A 22,520-nucleotide genomic window follows, 5' to 3' on the forward strand; every position below is an offset into this window, starting at 1 on the left:
GAGTTTGAAGCCAGCCTAGACTAAATAGTGAGTTCAAGACCACCCTGAACAACACAGTGAGACAGTTTCAACAAATAAAAATGGGGCTGGGGGTTTAGCTCAGTGGTGTAAGTGCCTGCTTGGCAAATGTGAGGTTGTGAGTTCGATCCCTGGCACCAAAAAAAAAATTTTTTTTTTAAAAAGTAAATTGAATTTTAAAAGATGACTTCACCATGCAGCATGCCCTAGCCAAGACTGCTTTGGGACTGAACTTTTCCTAAATATTTCTAAACGTTCTATGAAGGTTATTTAGACCTTATTTCATCCCAAATCTAGTAAGCTCTTCAAAGTGTCTATATCAGGGACATGGAAGAAAGTCACCTGGGAAGCGGAGAGGGCAGGGATGGCAGAGAGGGCAGGTAACACACTCAGTCCAGCCCAGCCTCTACCACACTTGGGAAACGCAAGCTGCTAGGTAACCAGCCCTGTAAGATCCCTGTAGACGCCTGGCTGTCCCTAGGCCTCTCAAGGAGAACCTCCCCTCTCACAGCCTGCCTGCCTCAGGGAACCATGGGCTGCACACCCTTCTCTTCACACCATCTCTAAACCGCTTTCCTCTTTGCAAGGCCCCGGCTGCTAGGAAGCCCAGGCCCCAGGATTTACTGCATCCCTGCCCGCCACAGCCATACTGCACTGTGCATAACCCCTGTTCCAGGCCCCCTCTTGAACAGCTTCCGAAGCATCCCGGCAGCCAGGTGGGTAAGCTCCCTCCTGAGGGCGACAGCCTCAGTCCTCATCTCCAAACATCCCTCTACAGGCAAAAGCCGGTGTGGGGGCATCAGCTCCCCACCTGCATTTCAGACACCCTGCAGGTTGGCCACTTTAACTACGCCGAGGAGTTTCCAGCGGGAAGCCTGGCATTGTCCCCACTATCCCCAGGCTTCCCTGGACCTCACTTCCTCCTGTGACTCAGCATGTGTGGCCCCTCCCTGGCAGGCCTTTCCTTCTCCCCCGCATGGTCCCTCTCCTGCCCTGCACCTTCGACACTGACACTGAGTTCTGCCACAGAAAAATCACACGAGCAGGCTGACTCTGCAGATTCAAACCCACAAACCTCAAAGACTATGAAATGCTACCGCAGAAGGCTACTCTACTTCCCCAAGACCCGCTTTCAAAACCCTGAGACTGCCATTCCACACTTCTCTTTTCATCTTCAACATCCATCTGTCCTCCTTCCCCCATTCTAACTCAGACCTGCAGGGTGCCAGAGTCACTCAGGGGACTCTTCCTGCAACTCCACCACCCCCATCCCCGTGCATTCCTCCTGGGCCACCAAGATAAGGGACTCTCAATTCTCCTGGTTTCAGCATCCATGCTTTATTAAGTGTGGTCCTTTTCACCTCCAAAACTCACTTCTCCCTCTCCACCCTCACTGCCACTGCCCAAGACAAACCACCAGCATTTACCCCGACCACTGGTGAGCCCTTATGGCACGGTTTAGCAGATGTGTCTGTGCCGGCCAGAAACACAACACACACAAAGTTATATTTACACTTTTCAATACTGAGCACTCAGTCCAGGGAATGCTAAGCTACATCTCAGGGTGCCCTTCACCCCTCTTTTTTAATTGAGACAGACTCTCACTAAGCTTCCCAGATAGGCCTCAAACTTGCAGGCGCCTGCCTCTGCCTCCCCAGTAGCTGGAACTGCAGGCATGCACCTCCACACCCAGCCCAAAATACAGTTTAAAAGTTAGTTTCTTTGATGACTTCCAAGAGGTAAACAAGAACATGGACTCTCACACTGTCTTCAAAGCCTTGGCCTCTGCAGGGAAGGAGAGTGGTGAAGGACCCGAGAGCACAGTGCTAAAAGTGCTCCTTTCACATCCTTGCAAAATCCCTAACTCTGTATACCTCCCAGGCAGAGCCACACCAGCCGAATGCAAAGGACCCTGCACCTTTCCCCTCACTCATTAGAGGCTGTAGGTCTGCCTCATGAGCACCTTCTGCGCATGTGCAGTCTCCCTGCAGGTTGGGGGGGGGGTCCTCGGGGCTGTGAACACATCTGTTTCCCCCCACACACCAAATCCTGACCCACCAAGGCCCCTCTCTTGCCCCGGGCCTCTGTGCCTGATCTCCTACCAGAGGTACTTTCCTCCTGGATCTCTGCAATGACTTGCTCCTCCTTTCTCTTCTTGGTTCATTACTTAAATGTCACCTTCTGGAGTGGCCTAAGCTGACCATGCTACCTAAAAGGGTCCCCCTCAGCGAGACATGGTGGTGCACAGCTGTATTCCCACCTCCTCTGGAGACAAGATGAGAGACTCATTTCAGTACAAAGTTCCAGGCCAGCCTACACATCACAGTGAGATGTGTGTATGGCAAATAAAATGGCCCTCTCCTCTCATCTGTTTCTGTGCTTTGCAGTGTTTCCCGCAACAAATCATCTGGTTTAAATGCTGACACGTTTACTATTCACCTATAAACTCCAGAAAAGTAGAGGCTTTCTCTAACCCAAGTCCACACTGGCCCAGAACCTCAAAGGCACTCAGAACGATCAATGAGGATTTTTTTTTTTTTTTTTTTTTATCTTTTTCCTTTTTATCGGTACCGGGGATTTTTTGAATGAATCATTTTGCTGACTGATGGCCAAACAATTTATGTACACAAAGTGCCAGGCATGTGCCAGGTACTTGGTATAAGTTTTGTATTCAGTCCTCCTAACACCCAATACTTTATGAGGTGAGAAATGAGTATAGTATTAGAAAGCAACAGTAGCCCTGTGTGTGTGTGTGTGTGTGTGTGTGTGTGTGTGTGTGTGTTATGTGTCTGTATATGATACAGGGATTGAACCCAGGGACTTTACACTGAGCGACAGCCCCAGTCCTCTTTCCAGTTTTTAGTTTGAGACAAGATCTCACTAAATGGCTCAATTCCCCAGTCTGAGACTGAACTTTCAAACCTCCTGCTTCAGCATCCTGGAGTGAGTGCTGGGATTACAGGCAGGTGCCACCATTCCCAGCAGAAAGTAACTACTCTTAAACAACTGAGTACTCAGTCAACCCCAGGCCTGACTTTAGGTCTTTTATCGTACCACAGGAAAAAAATGAAAGAAAAGCTTACTCCAAGCTGAGTAAAACAAAGTACTGGCACCATTACACCTTAAACCCAGAGGGATATACTGAGGGCCGGGAAAAGCCCACTTCGATGCTCAAAATTATCTTTTTTATTCCACACTGCTAATTTGAAGCAATTTTATCTCTACCATATAAAGTCTTTTTATACTTTTCTTATTCAAAACTCAAGTCTTTTTGTAATTTTCTTTTTGAGCCCAGGTCTCACTAAGTGGTCCAGGTTTGCCTTCCACTTGTGATACTTCTGCCTCAGCCTCCAAACTACTAGGATTACAGGCATGCACCATTTCTTAAATTGTCTCATTGTTGCAGATGTTAAATACTATTTAGTTGTAAAATCATCTTATTTTAAAATTATTTCATCTTATTTAAGGATTTCTAAAACTATATTCTCCCTATTTTTTTTAAAGCATGTTCCAAAGACAAAAAGTTTTCAAAATAAAACTCCTGGGGTAGGGAGTGTAATTCAATGGTAGGGTGCTTAGGCCTCAAGTACAATCTCCAACACAAAAATAAAAAATAAAAACCTTTCCCCTCATCAGACAAAACACAATTTCATGGTGAGTACAGGGATATGTAATTATCACTGAGATAAACCAATCAGAACCTTACACAATGAACTATGTACTTGCTTCTTTCAGCTGCACAGAGCTGAAGCTTCTTTTATTTATTTGGTACCAGGGGTCGAACTCACGACCTTGCATTTGCCAGGCAGGTGCTTATGCCACTGAGCTAAATCCCTGACCTTGAAGCTCCTTTTATAAAAAGTACTGTTTCAGAGTCAGGTGTGGTGGCTCACTCCTGTAATCCCAGCACTCGGCAGACGGCAGACTGAGGCAGGAGGATCATTGCCAGTTCAAGACCAGCCTAGGCTCCAAAGCAAGCTCAAAGCCAGCCTGAACTGCATAGAGACCCTGTAGGCATTAAAGTTCAAGCGGAAATCCAAGACCTAACACTTACTAACCTCAATTTCTTCGTGTAAGGACTATGAAATAATTTATATTAAGTCTTTAAGTACACAGCCTGTTTTGCAGGAAACGTTTAACAAATGGGAAAGAATTCAAATGCGAAGGCAGCAAACCACTCCCTTCGATAACAACTTTTTTTGTTGTTGTTGTTAATAGTAGAGATCGAACCCACGACATGCAGGCACTTCTGCCGCTGAGCTAATCCCCGGCCAACAACAACTGTTTTACAAATACGTAAATTTGTGCGAAGATGGATAAGAAGCACTGGACAAAGAAATCAGCAATTAAGAATCTGATTGTGCTCACCCCAGGAACTGTTCTCCCGAAAAAGACTTCAATAAGCTACACGACTGCCTAAGCGCTTGTATTTCAGTAAACATTAAAATACCAGTGAACACATTCCCATTATCGCCTGTCAAGATAAAGACTAAACAGACTACACTCTACAAATAACAGTAATGAGAAAATGATGAACAACCAACCAAATGGTAACACAACCAAATTCCTGGGGGCTGAAGGCATTGGGAGTTAACAAGTAGCAAAGACCAGTGACTCCAATTAAACCTTCCTCTGTCTCTAACATCTGTGCATCCTTTCTAAAAATCTTCCCCATCCTGGCCCTTCACCCCTTCACCTGGTCTAAACCCTTCTCAAACGAAAACCCAGGCTCCAAGCCCAGCAGACTGGTCGCGCAAGAGGCACAAAAACCCCCGCCGCCACGCGGGCGCGAACTCAGTCGCCGGTCTTCCTAAGGACCCCTCCCTACCTCTTGCTCACCTCCCGCTGCCCCAGGGGTCCCTGGACGCCCCAGCACCGCGGTGGCTCAGGCCGGGACAGATGGAAAGGGGAGACCGGCCCCCTTCGCCCGCACGCCACACCCACCAGCTGCCTACGGCCCCACTCTGCACAGCCCTTGGGGCCCCAAAAAACCCATCAGACCTGCCTGGGCGCCAGCTTGCAGGGTCCCACGCGCCAGGAGCACACACTCAGCCCTGTGCCAGTCCCGCGCTCCACGGCTAGCCGCAGCCCTCGCCACCTCATCCTCCGTTTAGCAGCCAGCACTTCCGGGAGCTTACGTGAGCCCGCGGGACATGCCGGGAGTTGTAGTCCTTAGGCGCTGCCTCACCTGTGTGCCACCCAGCACCTGTCGGTGGGGTGGGGGCTGGAGGCGGAGCTTCCGGCGGCCGCAGACGCCACACTAGGTTGCACAGGCTGGGGGTGCACCCGCCACGGACAGTCATTGCGGGAAAGAGAGAAATTTGGAGAGAACAGTGCACGAATCGTATTTCTCAGGAAATCATTATTCCGTTCTTTGTGACTATAGAAACTAATGAGGCCGGGGATATAGCTCAGCGGCACAGCGCCCGCTAGGCAAAGTCGTGAGTTCGATTCCCAGAGCAAAAAAAAAAAAAAAAAAAAAAAAAAGAAAGAAAGAATGAATGAAACAAACTAATGAGCTGCTTACGGAGTGTACTACCTACCTAAGCTTTAGAGGTGTTTGCTTATGGTAATTAAATGCAGTCATCCAAGCTGTCGGAGCCTTTAGTCAGCATCAGTCACCACTCTGCATGCACACAAATAAATCAATGACTGGTGAGTCCAGTCTAGAAACTTTCTGAGACACTGTCTCAAAATTTTAAAAGGGCTAATGATGTAGCTCAGTGTGATGCAGCACTGGGTTACTCTAGTACCACAAAATAAGTGAAATGAATAAAATGACAGGAAAAAAGAGAAAGTGGAATGCAAGGCGGCTGGGGTGAGGAGGCAGAGTTACTGTTTGATGGGTACAGAGTTTGAGAAGATAAAAGGTTCCGGTGGTGCTGATTTCATAACAATGTATTTAACACTATTGAACTGTAAGCTTAAAATGGTAAAAATGGCTGGCATGATGGCGCAAACCTGTAACCCCAGCACTCAGGAAGCTGAGGCAGGAGGATTGCCATGAGGCTTGGGCTACAGAACAAGTTCAAGGCCAGTCTGAACTATGTAGTGAGACCCTGTCTCAAAAACAAAAGGCGAGGCTGGGGATTTAGCTCAGCGGCATAAGCGCCTGCCTTGCAAGCAGGCAGTCGGGAGCTTGATCCCTGGTACCGATGAAAAGGAAAAAGACAAAAAAAAAAAAAAAGGCGAAAATGATCACCTATATAGTGAAACATATACATTTGTGCATATGTGTGTAAATATGCACATGTGCATATATGCATGTGCATAAGAACAGTATATCATTTCACACTATCACTAGATCCAAAGATGCCTTCTTCACACAACCAGAGCTGAGCTTTTTGTCCTTAGGATCACTCAGCCACTTGGGTTCATTAAGGAGAGGCAGAATCGCTGACCCTTCATAACCAACTAGGATGATCTTGATCTCATGGAGATCCTTCTGCCTTAGCCTCCTTAGTGCTGGGATTATAGGCATGTGCCACCACTCCAGGCTCATTTGATTTCCAGCAATGGATGCTCTCTGAGTGCTGCATCCAAGTCAGCTGGGGATCCAATTTATGACTGTGCACATGCAAGACAGAGGCTTATGCCGCTGAGCTAAATTCCCAGCTCCAAACTGGATTTTCCTAAACAGTACTCATTATCAGAAGAAAGGAAACATTTGCACCTAACTTCTCAGAAACTGACAGCCAGCGAGGTTGCTTCCTGCGGCAGCCCACACATTTGTGGTGAATCTTGACAACATTCCACTTCCAGTTCTCAGCCTGTAATGCTGGCTCTGAAAGCCACAACCCACAGCAGCGAAACTAGCAGTGTGTTTTGTTTTCTTGCTCCACTTCCAGCACTGGGTTGACCTGAAAGGAAAGTTCCTGTAAATGTAAGTGAAACTGTAGGGAACGCAAGTTTTTTTCTTGGTGGTTTTTTTTTTTTTTTTTTTTTTTTTGCTTTTTGAGACAGGGTCTTCCTATGTGATTCAGGCTGGTTTTGGGCTCACTTTGCAGTCCACATTGGTCTGGAACTTGCAACTGCCTCAGCCTCCTGAATGCTGAGATCACAGGAGTGTGCCACCACGCCCCTGGCTGCATATTTTGAAGGTTATCAGAAGGTCAGGCAAGCTAGTACATGCCTGTAATCCCTGCAGGAGGATTACAAATTCAAACCCAACCTGGAAAACAGTGAGTTAGCAAAACAGCTGGGATGTAGTTCAGCACAAAGACCAAGAATTCAATCCCTGGAACCACACAAAAAAAGAAAAGTAAATAATAATATAGTTTATCTGAAGAAATCATAGAAACAATATTCTTTTTTTTTTTTTTTTTTTTTTTTTTTTTTTTTTTGGTACAGGGGATTGAACTCACAACCTTGCACTTGCCAGGCAATGCACCACTGGGCTAAATCCCCAGCCCGGTAACCATATTCTTGGACAGGCTATAAATTATCTTCCCTTTCAGTAAGATACACATCTTACACCGGGTGTGGTGGCACACGCCTGTCATCCCAGCACTCAGGAGGCTGAGGCAAGAGAATCACCTTGAGTTTGACGTCAGCCTGGACTACATACTGAGTTCAAAGTCAACCTGAACTACATAGTGAGACTCTGACTTACAAACAAAAACACTAAACAATCAGGTTACTAAACACCCAGCTCAGTATCCTCCTTTAAGTGAACGTTCTGCTTCTACCATCCCCAGGCCAAACAGGATCCCTGTGGGGATCACAGCCCCACAGCAGTAGTCCCAGCACTCTTGGCACCTGAGCAGGACGATCACAAATTCTAGTCCATCCTGGGCGATTTAGTGACTTGGTGAGACCCTGTCTCAAAATGAAAAATCCGGTGAAATGAAAATGGTCGGGGACGTAGCCCTGAGGGAAGGCCCTGGGTTGGAGCCCCAGTGCTACGAAGGAGAAGAGAGGAGAGCAGCCAGCTGGTGCTGGCTGGTTGGTGCTCGGGCCGCTGCTCCGCGCTGGGAGGGAGCTGGCTCGGCGCCACTGCGGCTGGGCTCGGGCCGGTGGGAGGGGCTGCCCTGGCCGCCCTTTCACTTTCTCAGCCGCCCGACTACCTCCGAACACGGGTGGGACTAGAGCTCCCACCGCGCAGCGGGCAGGAGGAAGAGGGAGCCGAGGCTGCACGGGAAACCTGGAGCCCCAGCAAACAGCACCTGCTTGTGAGGGGGAGCCAGGTGAGCCGCAGGTGATCCAGGAAGGCGAGGACAGGGAACAAGGGATGGGGGGGGTGTCCGCAGGGCAGGACGGCCCGGTGGCTCCTTGAGGCTCTGGGGAGAAGGGGGGAATGAGAGGAGGGGACACACAAGGAGGGTTTCAGCTCAACTTGCAGGAATAAAACACCGGAAGTAGAAGGCTTCTTTAGATAAAAAGTAAAAAAGAAACAGTGATTTGATTGTGTCTTTAGTTTTTGGAGTCTTTCATCCACTTGTGACAGGTGGGGACCCTCTTCATCCCTCAAAGCCCAGGTGTTTACTACAAACAGATCTGGTAGTTGGGTACATTTTCATTCATGTGGTGATACGGACTTAGTCTTTTCTATGATGTTAAAGTGTTAAAAACCAAAGAATAAACCTGGGGAAATAAAAGAAAAGTGTCACAAGGCAGGAGTTATTACAGCACACTAAATTTAATTATCAGCCAGGTGTGACGGTGCACACCTGTACTCCCAGCCCTCAGAAGGCTGAGGCAGGAGGATCACTATGAATTCAAGGCCTGTCTGAATCACACTCAAGTGGGTTCGTAAACAATATAGTAATCCAAACAGCCAAACTGATAAATTTGGAATTTAATTAGCTGAGCTCAGTGACCACTGGTGAGGATCCATTTCAGAATCCCACCAAATGATCCTGAACTGGAAAGTTACAAAGCTTTTAAAACAGAACCACAAAAAGACACCCTGTTGGAAACAGTTTAGCTAGAATCTTACATTAATTTTTGGTTGACACCTGTATCCTGCTTCTTTTGTTGAGCAGGTTAATTTTTCTCTTGTGGGTACAGCTCATTCTGCTTTTCTCATAGGACTTATACCCTGAGTAATTTTCCATTTTCCTGGGTCAAATACAGGGCACTAGTTAAATGTAGGGCTCAAGATGGCATCAGTTATGCCAAGCTACAATAACATAGCAAAACCTTGTGCCAAAAAACAAAACTAATTATCCAATGGGATACGGTTTCATTTACTATCATGACATCGTTGACAAAAAAGATCAAATCAGTATCATAGGAAACAGCAAAAGCGACTTGGGCTATTCCCCTCAAGGAAAAGGTCTACTGCTTCAGTGTTCTCAGTGTTCCCATGAGCTGTCATGCGGAATAGGATTGTGGTGGGATATGACGGAGCAGGCAGTGCTCTGGGCTAGACAGATGGGAAGCCGGGAGAGACAGGTTTCACCACCCGTAGTTAGAGCCACCCCATGAAAATGAATTGGTTTCAGGTGTGGGTTCCTTGTGCTTGGCAATATCTGAGCATCAGTGGATTATTTATGTATTTATTTTTATTTTAAGGCAGAGTCTTGCTAGGTAGTTCAGGCTGGTCTTGAACTCACTCTGCATCCCCAGGCCTGCCTCAAACTCGTAGCAGTCCTTCTGCCTCAGCCTCCCCCGTGCTGGACCATCAGGCATGCATCGCCACACTCCGCCACAGGATGATGACACTGTGAAAGCCATGATCGCCCTTTCTGTTCTTCTCCTGGTACTCGGCAGGTGCGTGCAGAGGTCTGTCCTAGGTGACTCGGCCATGCAGTTCCCCAGTGCTGCCAGAGCTGCTGACGAGGATGTGGATTACCTGTTCAAAGTCATCCTCATCGGGGACTCCAATGTGGGGAAGACCTGCGTGGTGCAGCACTTCCGCTCTGGGGTCTACACCGAGACACAGCAGAACACTATCGGTGTGGACTTCACTGTGCGCTCCCTGGACATCGATGGCAAGAAAGTGAAGGTGAGAGCAGCCGGTTAGCTGTACCGCTCTCACCAGCAGACCCAGCCCTGAAGCTGTGTCCACCTAGAATGGGGACACCGGATAGGAATGCAGGCCTGGCAAGGAAAACACGCTGAGCCTGCCTAGGGGTCAGATGTGCTACGCACAGGAGATGCCACGGAGTCCTGAGGATGGTGACAAACTGCAAAGAAATGTTATCGTATGAGACTGACAAACAGCTGCCTTCTTTTCTTCCTTTCTTTCTTTTTTTTTTTTTTTTTTTTTTTTTTTTTTTGTCTTTTTCCTTTTTATTGGTACCAGGGACCAAACTCACGACTGCCTGCTTGCAAGGCAGGTGCTTATGCTGCTGAGCTAAACCCCCAGCCCCTCTTTCATATTTTTTATCCAATATTGAGCCATGACCCTGAAGTCCCCCGCAGTCCCCACACTTTTTGAGACAGGGTGTCCCTATGTGTTTTATGCTGGGCTTGAGCTCACTGTGACCCTCCTGCCTCAGGCTCTCAAGTTCTGGGGTTACAGGCACGCACTACCACAACTGGCTTCCTTAATGTTTTTTTCAGTTTCCTTTCTTCCTTCTTTTTTTTAAAAGAACTGAACACAGGACCTTCACACTAAACTATATCCCCAATTGTGAACCACCATTCCTGGCCAGTTATTTCATCAGATCCCAAATGAAATTCAACAATTTTTTATCTTTTCTTTCTTTCTTTCTTTCTTTTTTTTTTTTTTTTTTTTTTTGTCTTTTTCCTTTTTATCGGTACCAGGGATCGAACTCACGACTGCCTGCTTGCAAGGCAGGAGCTTATGCCGCTGAGCTAAATCCCCAGCCCCAATTTTTTATCTTTTCTACTGACTTTTTTTTCCGAGGCAGGGTGTTGCTGTGTCTAGTACAGGTTGACCCTGAGCTCACAGTGTAGCTGAGGCTGCTCTTAAACGTGTGGCCTCAGCCTCCAAGTTGATTCTTCAAGTTGAATGCATAAAAGATAGTGTCTCACTATCTTTTTAACTTACACTTCTTCTTTTTTTTTTTTTTTTTTTTTTTTGATTGCATAGTTGCTTCCTTTTATTTATTTATTTTTTTGGTCTTTCTCGTTTTTACCTGTACCAGGGATCGAACTCACAACTGCCTGCTTGCAAGGCAGGCACTTATGCCGCTGAGCTAAACCTCCAGCCCCCAATGTCATAGATTTGTATAATGATGCCCAAGCTCACTCTTAACAAGTGTAAGTTAAGGGGCTGGGGATTTAGCTTAGTGGCATAAGCGCCTGCCTTGCAGGGAGGCAATCGTAAGTTCGATCCCTGGTACCCATAAAAAGGAAAAAGGCCAAAAAAAAAAAAAAGGAAAGAAAATGAACCCTAAATTCTAGACCAATGAATGGTCAGGTAAAAAGTTAGAACAGAGCTCTGGGGTGGAAGGTGGGCTCTTCCCCTAGACACGACCCTTAGCTTAGGGGGGTGTGGGTCCCCATCTAACAACACACACAGCCATGGAACCCAAGAAGTAAGCAAAGAGCAAGCAAAAAGATACATTTCTGTTCAGCCTCACCTGAATTTTTTTTTTTACCTGAATTTTTTTTTAATCCTGGAGATTTAACCCAGGGCCTTTGCACTGAGCTACACTGCCAGCCCCCCTTTTTCATATATATATATTGAGCCATGGTCAGCCAGTTGTGGTGACATAGACCTGTAATGCCGGCATTTGGGAGGCTGAGGCAGGAGGACTGCCACAAGTTCCAAGCCAGTCTGGGCTAAACAGTAAGTTTCTGGACAGCCTAAACTACATAGCAAGACCTTGTCTCAAGAAAAAAAAAAATTTAAGACAGGCTCTCACCATGTTGCTAAATTATTATTTAGGCTGACAGTTTACTATCCTCCTGCCTCAGCCTCCCAAAGCATACTGGGATTACAGGCCTGGGCCACCACACCCAGCTCCAGGAAACATTCAGTAGCCAAGGTGAACATAGCCATGTTGCACACAGGGGTGAGACACAGATTCTCCCCTCAACCTTCTGCAGATGCAGGTGTGGGACACAGCGGGCCAGGAGCGATTCCGCACCATCACCCAGAGCTACTACCGCAGCGCGCACGCGGCCATCATTGCCTATGACCTCACCCGGCGGTCCACCTTCGAGTCTGTCCCACACTGGATTCACGAGGTAGAGAAATATGGAGCGGCAAACCTGGTCATCATGCTGATCGGTACGCATGATCCCTGCAGGGAGCTTCCCACTGGTGTCTCTGGTGAACACAACTTGGTCACCAGGGTTCTGTGGCAGTGGACCATGAAATCTTTTGTTTTTCCCTTTTTCTTTTCAAGATGGGGCCATGCTATGAGGTTCAGGCAGGCCTTGAACTCACTTTGTAGCCCAGGCTGGCCTTGAACTTGCAGCAATCTCCTACCTCAGCCTCCCAAGTGCTGGGATTACAGGAGTGCACCACCACACCTGGCTAGGATGTGAAATCTTAAAAATGCAAGCAGCAGGTGGGGCCTCAGATGGCACCCCAGAAATTCCCAAGAAAATCCCTGGAATCCCAGCTGATGTGCCCACTTGTTAAAAACTGCAGATTTCTGCAGGGCGTGATGGTGCACACCTGTATTCCTGGCACTCCGTATACTAAAGCAGGAAAATGAGAGCGTTGGAGTCCAGCCTGAACTGTAAAGCACATCTTGTCTCAATACACAAAACAAAAATGCAGATTTCCACCTACTCCCCCAATTTCCCACGGTGGGGAAACTGGGACGGTCAGAGACAGCTCTGTGAAGGACCCTTCAGCTTACTGCAGGCATAGGTGCTATGGTAACCACACAGGAAGAAATGCAGGGCGTCTCAAGTTAATAGCAGGTATCCCCAACATCCCTGCAGCCACTCAGCAGAGTGTGGCTAGCCAGTGACCCCTAACCACAGAGCAATATCAAAACTGACAGAAGCAGCTGGTGTGGTGGAACATGCCTGTAAACCCAGCACTTGGGAGGCTGAGGCAGAAGGATTGTCATGAGGAGTTCAAGGCCAGCCTGGGATACATAGTGCATTCAAGACCAGTCTGAAGTTCACAGCGAAACTGTCTCAAACGAAACAACAACCTGACAGAAGCTTGTGCAGCCCATGCTTGTGATCCCAGCTACAACATCAGCTACTCTGGAGGCTGAGACAGGAGGATCAGCAGTTCAAGACTAACTTGGGGCTGGGAATTTAGCTCAGTGACATAAGCACCTGCCTTGCAAGCAGGTGGTTGTGAGTTCGATCCCCGGTACCGATAAAAAATGAAAAAGACAAAAAAAATAAATAAATAAAGACTAACTTGAGCAAATTAGCAAGATCTCATCTCAAAAGAAAATAAAAATGATGTAGCTCAATGTTAGCATAAAACTCTGGGTTCAATCCCCAGTATTGAAAAAAAAAAAAAAAAAAAGAAAAGAAAAGAAAACGATTTTATTCAGGCCTTGTGGCAAACATATATAATCCCAAATACTTGGGAGACTTAGGCAGGAGGATTTTGAGCTCAAGGCCAGCCTGGGCAAGGTAATGAGACTTTGTCTCAAAATAAAAAAGCTCTGAGGATATAGATCAATAGTGGAGAACTCGCTTTGCATGTGCAACCCCATGAGTTTAAAACCCACTACCACGAAAAATCAACTAAAACTACCTACCCCAATACTCTTCAAATGGTAGATGGTTAAACAAATATCTATATTATGGAATACTATACAGCAATGAAAATTACCACTGATACACTGAAACTGAATTGCTGATTCCATGTGGATGCTGTCAAGGAAACTAGGATGAGTGGGGGGGGAACAATCTCAGAAGGTATACGCTGCCTGCTTTCATTTGAGTAACTTTATTTTTTTGAGATAGGGTCTTGTTATATAGTTCAAGTTGTCCTTGAATTCAAACTTGCAATCCTCCTGCCTTAGCCTCCTGTGTGCTAGGATTATAGGTGTGTGCCCCCATGTCTGGCCTTTGTTTTTCTTTTTAAGTATTGAACCCAGGGCATCACACATTCATGGTGGGCAAGCAGGTACATGGGACAAAGCTCACCTAACTGTTTACCCAATCTGTTCATTGTATGTAAATTATAGGTATCTAAAAAGCTTTTCTTCCTCAAGCCCAGAAAATCCTGCTCATTATCCTCAGCGGAAGGCCCCATTGTGCAGCATCTGAGAATGAACTTGGAGTTTGGGGGGAAAGGAGTGCAAAGAGGAGCACGATTTGTTGAAAGAGGGCGGGCTGACGGGGACATGCTGGCCCTTCTGTCCCAGCCAGTATCATATACACCACCCCTGTGACTCTTCCTAGTTCTTAAAGATCTTACAGACTGGAAACCAACCTCTGAGGGTCTTGCTTAGATCTCCAAACTGACCAGGCTATCGTCCTGCCATCTTCCTGCCTCAGCCTCCCTGAGTGCAGGATTACTGTACAGGCATGTCCCACCATACCTGGCATAAAATGCTTTTCTTGAGTTCATTTTGAACACAGATGAGCTAGGTCACTTTGTGGGCTATGTCCTTGTCCCGGTCCCCAGGAAACAAGTCGGACCTGTGGCAGCAGCGGCATGTGCTGTTTGAGGACGCCTGCACACTGGCTGAGAAGCACGGGCTCCTCGCTGTCCTGGAGACGTCAGCCAAGGAGTCCAGGAACATCGACGAGGTCTTTGTGCTGATGGCCAAGGAGCTGATGGCTCGCAACAGGCTGCAGCTGGACAGTGAGAGTACCATGCACAGCCTTGCCCCTGAGTCCAGCCCAGTGCTTCTGGCCCAGGTTCCCTGCGAGAAGCCCTGCTGTTCCTGCTAAACAGGCAGCCATGCCAGCAAGGAATCTGTGGCCCAGCCTCCATGGAGTGGCACTGCCAGCTGGGCACAGCCTCACCTCTCCTCCCTGAGGCTCCAGCCTGGGAGGCAGCCCAGGGGCGTGGATTCCCATCAGATGCCAAGGAAAAGGGACATCCCTGGCCTCGGGGCTGCAGGCACAGGGGCAGAGAGCGTGGTTTTCCCTACCTCTTTCCCTTCTCTGTCTCCCTCACACTCCAACTACTGTTTTATTTTATTTTTTTGAGACAGGGCCTCACTATGCAGTTCAGGCTGGCCTTGAACTTACTATATAGCCCAGGCTGGCCTCCAACTCAGTGATCCTTCCACCTCAGCGCCCCCAGTACTGAGGTTACAGGTGTGTGCCAGCACTTGCTGGCTACTCCAGTTGCTTTTTGTTTTGTTCTCTGTGTGGTTCAGGTTGGCCCTTGAACTGATAGCAATTCTCCCAAGTGCAGGGATTACGGGTGGATACTGGGATTATGGGCGGGTGCCACAAGCCAGCTCCAGCTGCTTTTCATTGGGTTTTGCTTCTCCACTTGAGGAAGAGGATAGTGAAGGGAAGAAGGGAAGAGGACTATGGAGAGAGGGAGAGGATGTCCAGAAGATTCTGAGACAGTTTGAAACTCAGGCAGGCGGTGGGGAAAAGCCTTCCAGGAAACCTCTAATGCTGCCAGCATTGTGGTACAACCATTCACAGGCAGGACTCCTCTTTGAGGAGCACGACTCGATCCCAGTGGTACCCTCGTCACAGGAACCATCTGAGGTAGATGGATTCTCTGCATCCTCAGTGGGGTGATTTAATTACCTTGTTTTTTTTTTTTTTTTTTACTGGTACCTGGGACCGAACTCACGACCACGTGCTTGCAAGGCAGGCACTTATGCCGCCGAGCTAAATCCCCAGCCCATAATTACCTTGATAGGAGAAATGCTCACAATTTTTTTCTATAATGTGGCATTATCTTAGATCAAAAGTGAATTTTTACTGAAATTACACTGGCTCAGACATACCGATTATCCAACCAGGATTATGTTGTCTCCTGGAAGCTCCAGGAGGCCGCGGCCAGTAGGGGTGGGGCAAGTGAGCCAGTGTGGGATGCAGGCATCCAAGGGTTTCCAAACCCTGTGACTGGGACCAATCAGAAGGCACTGTCTTCAATTCTTCTGGTGTCAGATCAACCAGGCTTTTGATAGGCAGGCTAGATCTGAGGTCACCTGGAGGAACGGGAGCTACAAGACTGCAGCCACTAACCCGACAGCCACTGTGCTGTCTTTCAGCACCCGCTCTCACCCTGCAGAGGGGACTTCTTTTCCTACCTTTAATAAATGTAAAACTTTACTAAATTTTGTGCTTATCTTGTCCAATTCTTTGTTCAGAATAAGAACCTGGAAAGAATCTGTGGAAGGAGCCCACAGCACCCCAGGCCCCACTAATAACCAGGGAGCGGCCAAGAGTGGTAGTACATGCCTGTATGCCCAGCACTGCGGGAGGCCGAGGCAGAAGAACACAAGCTCAAGGGCAGCTGGCAGTTTAGCAAGACTCCTTCCCTTCCCTCTTCGGTTATGCTGGACTGGGGACTGAACCCAGAGCCTTGACAGGGAAGCAAGCAGTCTGTCAGCTGTTGGGCGCAGGCGCTCAACATACCATACTCCACCCGGGACTAAGGACCACGTCAGCTTCCGCAATGCGCTACGTCCCTCTCCAAACTAGCCACCCCGTGCTCACTCCGTATTCTCCCGGTGCTGACTCTGTGGCAACCCCTGATTGACCACAGCTGGGTATATTAGCCAGAGCCCGTGTCCCATTCCAGCCCTGCCTCCTCGTGAGCAGCTCTTGTGGCAGCCTGTGATTGGTCACAGCCGAATATATAAGCCAGAGCCCGCAACAATAAAGCGGCAGTTACCTGTTACCCACAAGAGCGTCCTCTGTCTCATTGGGGGGCTGCGCAGGTCACTAAGCAACATCCCTACCCCTGAGACTCTATCGCGAAACTTTAAAAAGTATTTCTTTTAAAAGGTCCTGGGTTCAATCTCCAGTACACCCCCACCCCTGAAAAAAAGTATGTGGCCAGAGAGCAGCTGGCACCTCCAGGAGGTGCAGGAATGGATTTGCAGAACAGCAGCAGAAGTAAAGGAGGGCTGGAAGAGCCCTGGTACTCAGGAGGACTGCAGGGGCCCCTGGCAGAGCCCCAGGGCGCTGGACACACACCTGATGGAGACAGCATCTGCAGCTTCTGCTCTGGAACTGCCTCCACGGGGCAGAGGCTTAGAAACCCACTGGCGGGCAGCCCGAGGCCTACAGGAGAGGAGGTGCTTTAGCCATAGCCCGTGTGGCCTGGGCTGTGCTCTTCCTTCATGGTGGCTTGCAGTTCCTCTCTTTCCCTGCTTCCCTATTCATATCTCAGGATAGCACTTTCTTCTCTTTTCTTTTTTTTTTTTTAAAGAGGGTCTTTTTTTGGGGGGGGGGAAGGATCAGGGATTGAACTCATGATCTCACAGTTGCCAGGCAGGCACTTATGCCACTGAGCTAAATCCCCAGCCCCAGAAAGAGGGTTTTGCTGGCTTCCAACTCACTATGTAGCCCAGGTTGCCCTCAAAGTTGAGATGATCTTCCTGCCTCAGCTTCCCAGAGTGCTGGGATTACAGACATGGGGCTCCACCCCCGTTTTTGTTTGTTTTTTGACACAAGGTCTTGTTATGTATTCTAGGCTGGCCTCAAACTTGAGGTGATTCTAAGCTGCTAGATTTACAGGCCAGGCTGAGTATGTTTTTTTTTTTGTCTTTTTCCTTTTTATTGATACCAGGGATCAAACTCATGACTGCCTGCCTGCTTGCAAGGCAGGCCCTTATGCCGCTGAGCTAAATCCCCAGCCCCCAGGCTGAGTATGTTACAAATAGCACAGCTGTCTGTCCCATTGCTCTGGCTGGCTTCTGGTGGTGCCACCTGATCCCACTCTATCAAAATGGTCTTTGGGGGCCAGGGGTCTAGTTCAGCAAGGCACAGTGCCTACCTGGCAAGTATGAAGTCATGAGTTCAACCCCTAGTACCAAACAAGCAAAAAATCCCTAAATGGTTCTTGGGGTGGTGATGTAAGCAGGGGCCATCACTAGGGTTGGAACCATGCTCTTTGGACCCTTGGCTTCCAAGCCTGAGAGCAAACTAAACCTCTTCTTTGTAAATTGCCCATTAGACGCCACAAGCAGCGATGGCAGCCCGGCCAAGAAGGCAGGTACTCCACATCCATGCGAAGCTCATGCTTCTGGGTCACCCTGCTAAGCCTGGGACTTCAGTCCTTCTGCCTCACTGAGGCCTGGGATCCTCCTCCTGGGCCAGGATCTCTGAGAACCTACAGGGACAACTGCAGGTCGGCCCAGTGCTTGGCAGTGCACTCAGCTTATCCCAAAGCACAGAAAGACAAAGGCCTCTGTGTCAGGTGGTGGCTGTGCCCACCCAGGATGCCTGCCCAAGACTGAGGTAGGTCTGACAGGAAGGACAGCACAATGCCAGCATCTGGGAGAGTCTCTCCCCTTTCTGTTAGGTTAGCACACAACTGGAAGGAGTGTAACTGTGTGCCGGAGTGGACGTGTCCCAAGATTCTGCCAGAAAAGCGCTAAGACTGATAATAGTAACAACAATGAAATACAGCTAGAATAATTAAAGTTAAATGAAAGCAAAAACAAAGTCCATGTGTTTCCCTGGGCGCCCTGAGGTTAGGGGTGGATAACTCAGGCCTTGGGCTCCCAGCCCAGGTGGAGCCAGGAGAGGACAGGGCAGTGTCCTCTAAAAAGCCAACAGCTGACGATGAAACCCTTCCCTCCAAGACGACTTTGGGCCATGCACCCATCTAAGCAGGTCCTGGATAGGCTGGAAATGATTACAACTGCAGGACACAGTCACCTACAACACAGGTGGCTGCTCACAACTGCATTTCATGTGTCCACGTGTGCCCCACTCCTAGGAAGCTCCACAGCTGCCAGGATGCTGGACTCTGGGGTCCTCTGCAGGGGAGCCTGGAATCAACAACCTTCCTGTGTGAAAGTACAGTGCCATGGCTGGACCCACACATGTGCACTGGAAGGGGCCCAGAGGCCTGCGGGGTGGAGTGGCTTCTGTGGGCGAGGGCTCACGAGGGCTCTGTCTGCTATGAGGGACCAGCTTTCCTAGAGCTTGGCTGTCACCTGAGTGTGCAGTGAAACCACGGCAGCAGGCTGTGAAGGGAATTTGGGCATTTTTCTCAGGTCCCAGCTGTGTAACCAGTAACGAAGGCACACGAAAATAAATTCTAAAAGGGATGCTTGGAAGAATAAAGAGATTATTAAACATGAGGTGGTTGTGGTGGTGCATGCCTATAACCAGCACTCTGGCAGGCTGAGGCAGGAGGATTACCAGGAGTCTTGAGATCAGCCTGAAATACATAGTAAGACTCTGTCAAAAAACAAAAATAAACAAAAAAACTGGGCGTGGTGGTGCACACCTGTAATCTCAGCACTCGGGAGGCTGAGGCAGGAGGATTGCTGCAAGTTTGAGGCTGGTCTGGTCTACAAGTGAGTTCAAGGTCAGCCTGAACCATATAGTGACATTCTGCTTCAAAAAGACCAAAAGAAAAAGAAAAAAGAAAAAGAAACCCTCAATATTTTTCTCTGCTACTGTCACATGTATCCCCTTGTATAAGGAGAATTTTGGTTAATATCTCAGGCCCTGAATCAGACTTACGAAGTCTACTGTTAGTGAAAAGACCATACTAGTGAGTGACAAACATGAACAGCAAATGACTGCATCAGAACACAGCGTGCCACATCAGCTATGTTTGGAGGCTGAAATACCAGAATTTCTATTTTTTCTTTTTTTGGGGGGGGGTACCATAAATTGAACTCATGACCTTGTGCTTGCCAGGCAAACACTTATGCAGAATTTGCACTTTTTAAAATTGGTACACTTTAGGTACAATGATCACATTTATCATAGGGAATTTGTACCTGTACATGATATATCTTGATTTTTTCCTCCATTCCCCCCATCTCCGTTTGACCCCTTCCTCTCATTTACAAAGCTTGCTTTCCATTTTACCCTCCTTTTCTCATTTTTTATTTTTACTTTTATGTTTTGAGATAGGGCCTTGCTATACATTTCAGGCGGGCCTTGGACTATGTAGCTCAGGCTGCCCTCAAGCACAGCAATTCTCCTGCCTCTGCCTCCCAAGTGCGAGGACCATAGGTGTGCGACACCAAGGCTGGCTTTCTCTCGTTTTCTTAGAATACTTATTTTTAAAATGAGGCTGGTCAGGGATTTAGCTCAGAGGTTCAAGCACTTGCTTGGTAAATGTAAGGTCGTGAGTTTGATCCCTGGTACCAAAAAAAAAAAAAAAAATGCTGAGGCAAGAAGATCATTGCAAGCTTGAGGTCAGCCTGGACTTCAAAATGAGTTCAAGACTAGCCTGAACTGCATAGTGAGAATATATAAAAAGACAACACAAACAAAACGCTATGGAAGTTGGGATGTAGCTCAGCGGGAGAGCATGTGTCTACGCAGTGTGCTACACAGGGCTCACTACTGTAGTGGAGAAGATGCCAGGCACAGGGAGGTTAATTTTTTTTTTTGAAACAGGGTCTCGCTGTGCAGTTCAGGCTGGCCTTGAGCTCACTTTGTAGCCCAGGCTGGTCTCGAACTTCCAATGATCCTCCCAACTCAGCCTCCAGAGTGCTGGGATTACAGGCATGAGCCCAGCCCAGGGAGGTTAATTTCATACAGCTGTTAAGTAGCAGAGTCAGGGTTCAAACCCAAGCAATCTGGTTGTATAACCAATTCTTTTCAGTTGTACGGGGGATTGAACTCAGGGGCGCATTACCACTGAGTGTCTTCCCCAGCTTTTTTTATTTCACAGCCCTGCAACCGCATCTGGCTGGGAACCTACTCTATAAAACAACTGTGCTCACTCTTTCTTGAGTCCCAGCTGGTGGCAGGTTTGGCTCCATCATATTAACCTCTGAACATCACCTGAGTACACACATACAACTCAACACCTTTGAAACCACCCAGCAAGGCTGTCTTGGGAGGGAAGGGCAGCTGAGAAGAGTAAAGTCATCTAATTAACTCCAGGGATTTATGGGGAGCTGGACCTGGGTGTGCCAGGGTCACTTCCAGTTTTACTGTTTTGTCTTTTAGTGGGGTAGCACCCTAGATTGCTAAATTGCATTTGAGATCCTCCCTGCTTCAGCCTCCCAGAATGCTAGATCACAGGTGTGCACCACCACACCCGGCTTCACTCCTCGTGTACAGGCCTGGCACTGAAACTGCAGCCCACTTTCATGCTGGAGCCAGGGCAGGCTGGGGAAGTCCCAGGGGAGTGGGCTGAGCTGGGGCTGGGGGACAATCCCAAGGTGGGCAGGCAGCATCAAGAGATCAGTAAGAGGGACTTCCAGGAGAACATGGCGGACAGATAACAGCAACTACCGGAGGCTCTCTGAAAGACTCGGCTCAGAAGCCAGGAATGGTGCGGACTAAGGAGACATAAGCAGGTGGAGATATGCTCTGCTGACTCAGGAACGAACTGGGCTGAGAGAAGCCAACTTGGAATGCAGTCCTGGTGCTAAAACAGGAACAGAAAAGCCTCGGTGTGGAGGCTGGACCCCGCGCCATTGTAAGCAGTGATTTGGGTTTCCCGACGCGCGGAGGCTCTGAGAAGCTCAGTGAGTCAGGGCAGGCCGGGCTTGCTGGGGTAGAGCGGCATGAACCAGGACTCTTGTGGCCACAGGCTGTCTACGAATGAACCCAGAGAGAATCCTGGAAGTGGGCTACTTGTTTTTTCTTGTGTTTTATTCAGTTTATTATTTCTCTTTCATTTTTTTATGAGTGTGAGAGTGGCTCTATTCTGTTTACATTTTATCTCTTTTCCTTCAGTCTTCTGCACCAGTTTCCCTAAGTTGGTGGGATCCATCTTTGTCCTCCATCCCTACTTCTAATCTCTTTCACTTTTTTCACTTCTCTATTTTTTCCTTGTTTTAAATTTTAATCCCCAGGGCAAAATTGACACTTTACAGACTTAGGTATTACATGTAACTACCTGGTTTGTTTTACATTTTGTTACATAATCACAAATCTAGTTCATTGGTTACAAGTTGCAGATGAAGGGTTGGCTCAGTTTGTTGTTTTACAGGCTGTGGTTCATGCTATTGGTACAACTACAGCTAAAATTGATGTAATTGTTCTACACAGCTGTTGGCCCTGATACTCTATGACTGAGATTAACTAAAAGTCACAGAAACTACTGTGGCACAGTGCCAAAGAACCAGGGACTAGGCCAAATGAGCAACAACTTCTCATCTCCCACAAACTGAAGAGATAAGATCTTCCAATAGACTCAAAACCCAAAAACCAGCTACACCTGGAAGATACCTCAGAGACATCATCATCACTTCAGAGATACCTCATGGGGGGCATTCAGATTGTCCCACTTCATTGCCCCCTGGGTTTGCCTTTCCTGAGCTGGATGTCTGGGGTTGCATCTTGTTTAAGTGTCTTCTCATTTCTTTTCTTTTTTAGTTTAATTCCTGGGGTGATGCTTGTAAGTTGCCTATGGTGGTTTGCTTTATTGGCAGTACTTGTGACACTTACATGATGATGATGTTCTAAAATATGAAATAATCAGAAATATGAAATCAGAAATAATCTTTCAAATAACTACAGATATTACTAAAATACACTCCATGCTTAGTGATGTTAGAGCAGACAAAGACAAAGAAAGAAAC

At 47.9% G+C, this 22,520-nt stretch overlaps 2 protein-coding genes across 12 annotated transcripts in view; one reads left to right on the forward strand and one right to left on the reverse strand.

Moving 5' to 3' along the window:
- The window catches only part of Slc37a3 (solute carrier family 37 member 3), a 69,367-nt gene extending 64,192 nt beyond the window's left edge, over positions 1 to 5,175 (reverse strand). For 5 of the 9 annotated variants that reach the window (XM_063250588.1, XM_063250587.1, XM_063250585.1 and 2 more), the window contains exon 1: positions 5,020 to 5,175. The gene's annotated coding sequence lies outside the window, so the exon portion shown is untranslated. The remainder of the gene's footprint in view (positions 1 to 5,019) is intronic. The other 4 variants (XM_003475340.5, XM_063250589.1, XM_063250583.1 and 1 more) reach the window with 3 other exon arrangements.
- Positions 5,176 to 8,044: 2,869 nt separating this feature from the next.
- On the forward strand, positions 8,045 to 16,118 carry Rab19 (RAB19, member RAS oncogene family). 3 transcript variants are annotated; one of them, XM_003475470.5, is made up of 4 exons: positions 8,045 to 8,204; positions 9,733 to 9,967; positions 11,983 to 12,166; positions 14,492 to 16,118. In XM_003475470.5, exons 2-4 carry the CDS (start codon positions 9,767 to 9,769, stop codon positions 14,758 to 14,760), a joined length of 654 nt encoding a protein of 217 aa, XP_003475518.1. In that variant the 5' UTR covers positions 8,045 to 8,204; positions 9,733 to 9,766; the 3' UTR covers positions 14,761 to 16,118. The 3 variants fall into 3 exon arrangements, with proteins under 3 accessions (XP_003475518.1, XP_063106662.1, XP_013014482.1); XM_063250592.1 differs by having other exon boundaries at positions 8,048 to 8,204; positions 9,535 to 9,967; XM_013159028.3 differs by having other exon boundaries at positions 8,048 to 8,204; positions 9,589 to 9,967.
- Positions 16,119 to 22,520: the final 6,402 nt, after the last annotated feature.

Source organism: Cavia porcellus, unplaced genomic scaffold (genome assembly GCF_034190915.1).
Source record: "Cavia porcellus strain 051 isolate PalLab524CR breed Dunkin Hartley unplaced genomic scaffold, mCavPor4.1 scaffold_6, whole genome shotgun sequence".
In the NCBI taxonomy this organism is placed as follows: Eukaryota; Metazoa; Chordata; class Mammalia; order Rodentia; family Caviidae; genus Cavia; species Cavia porcellus.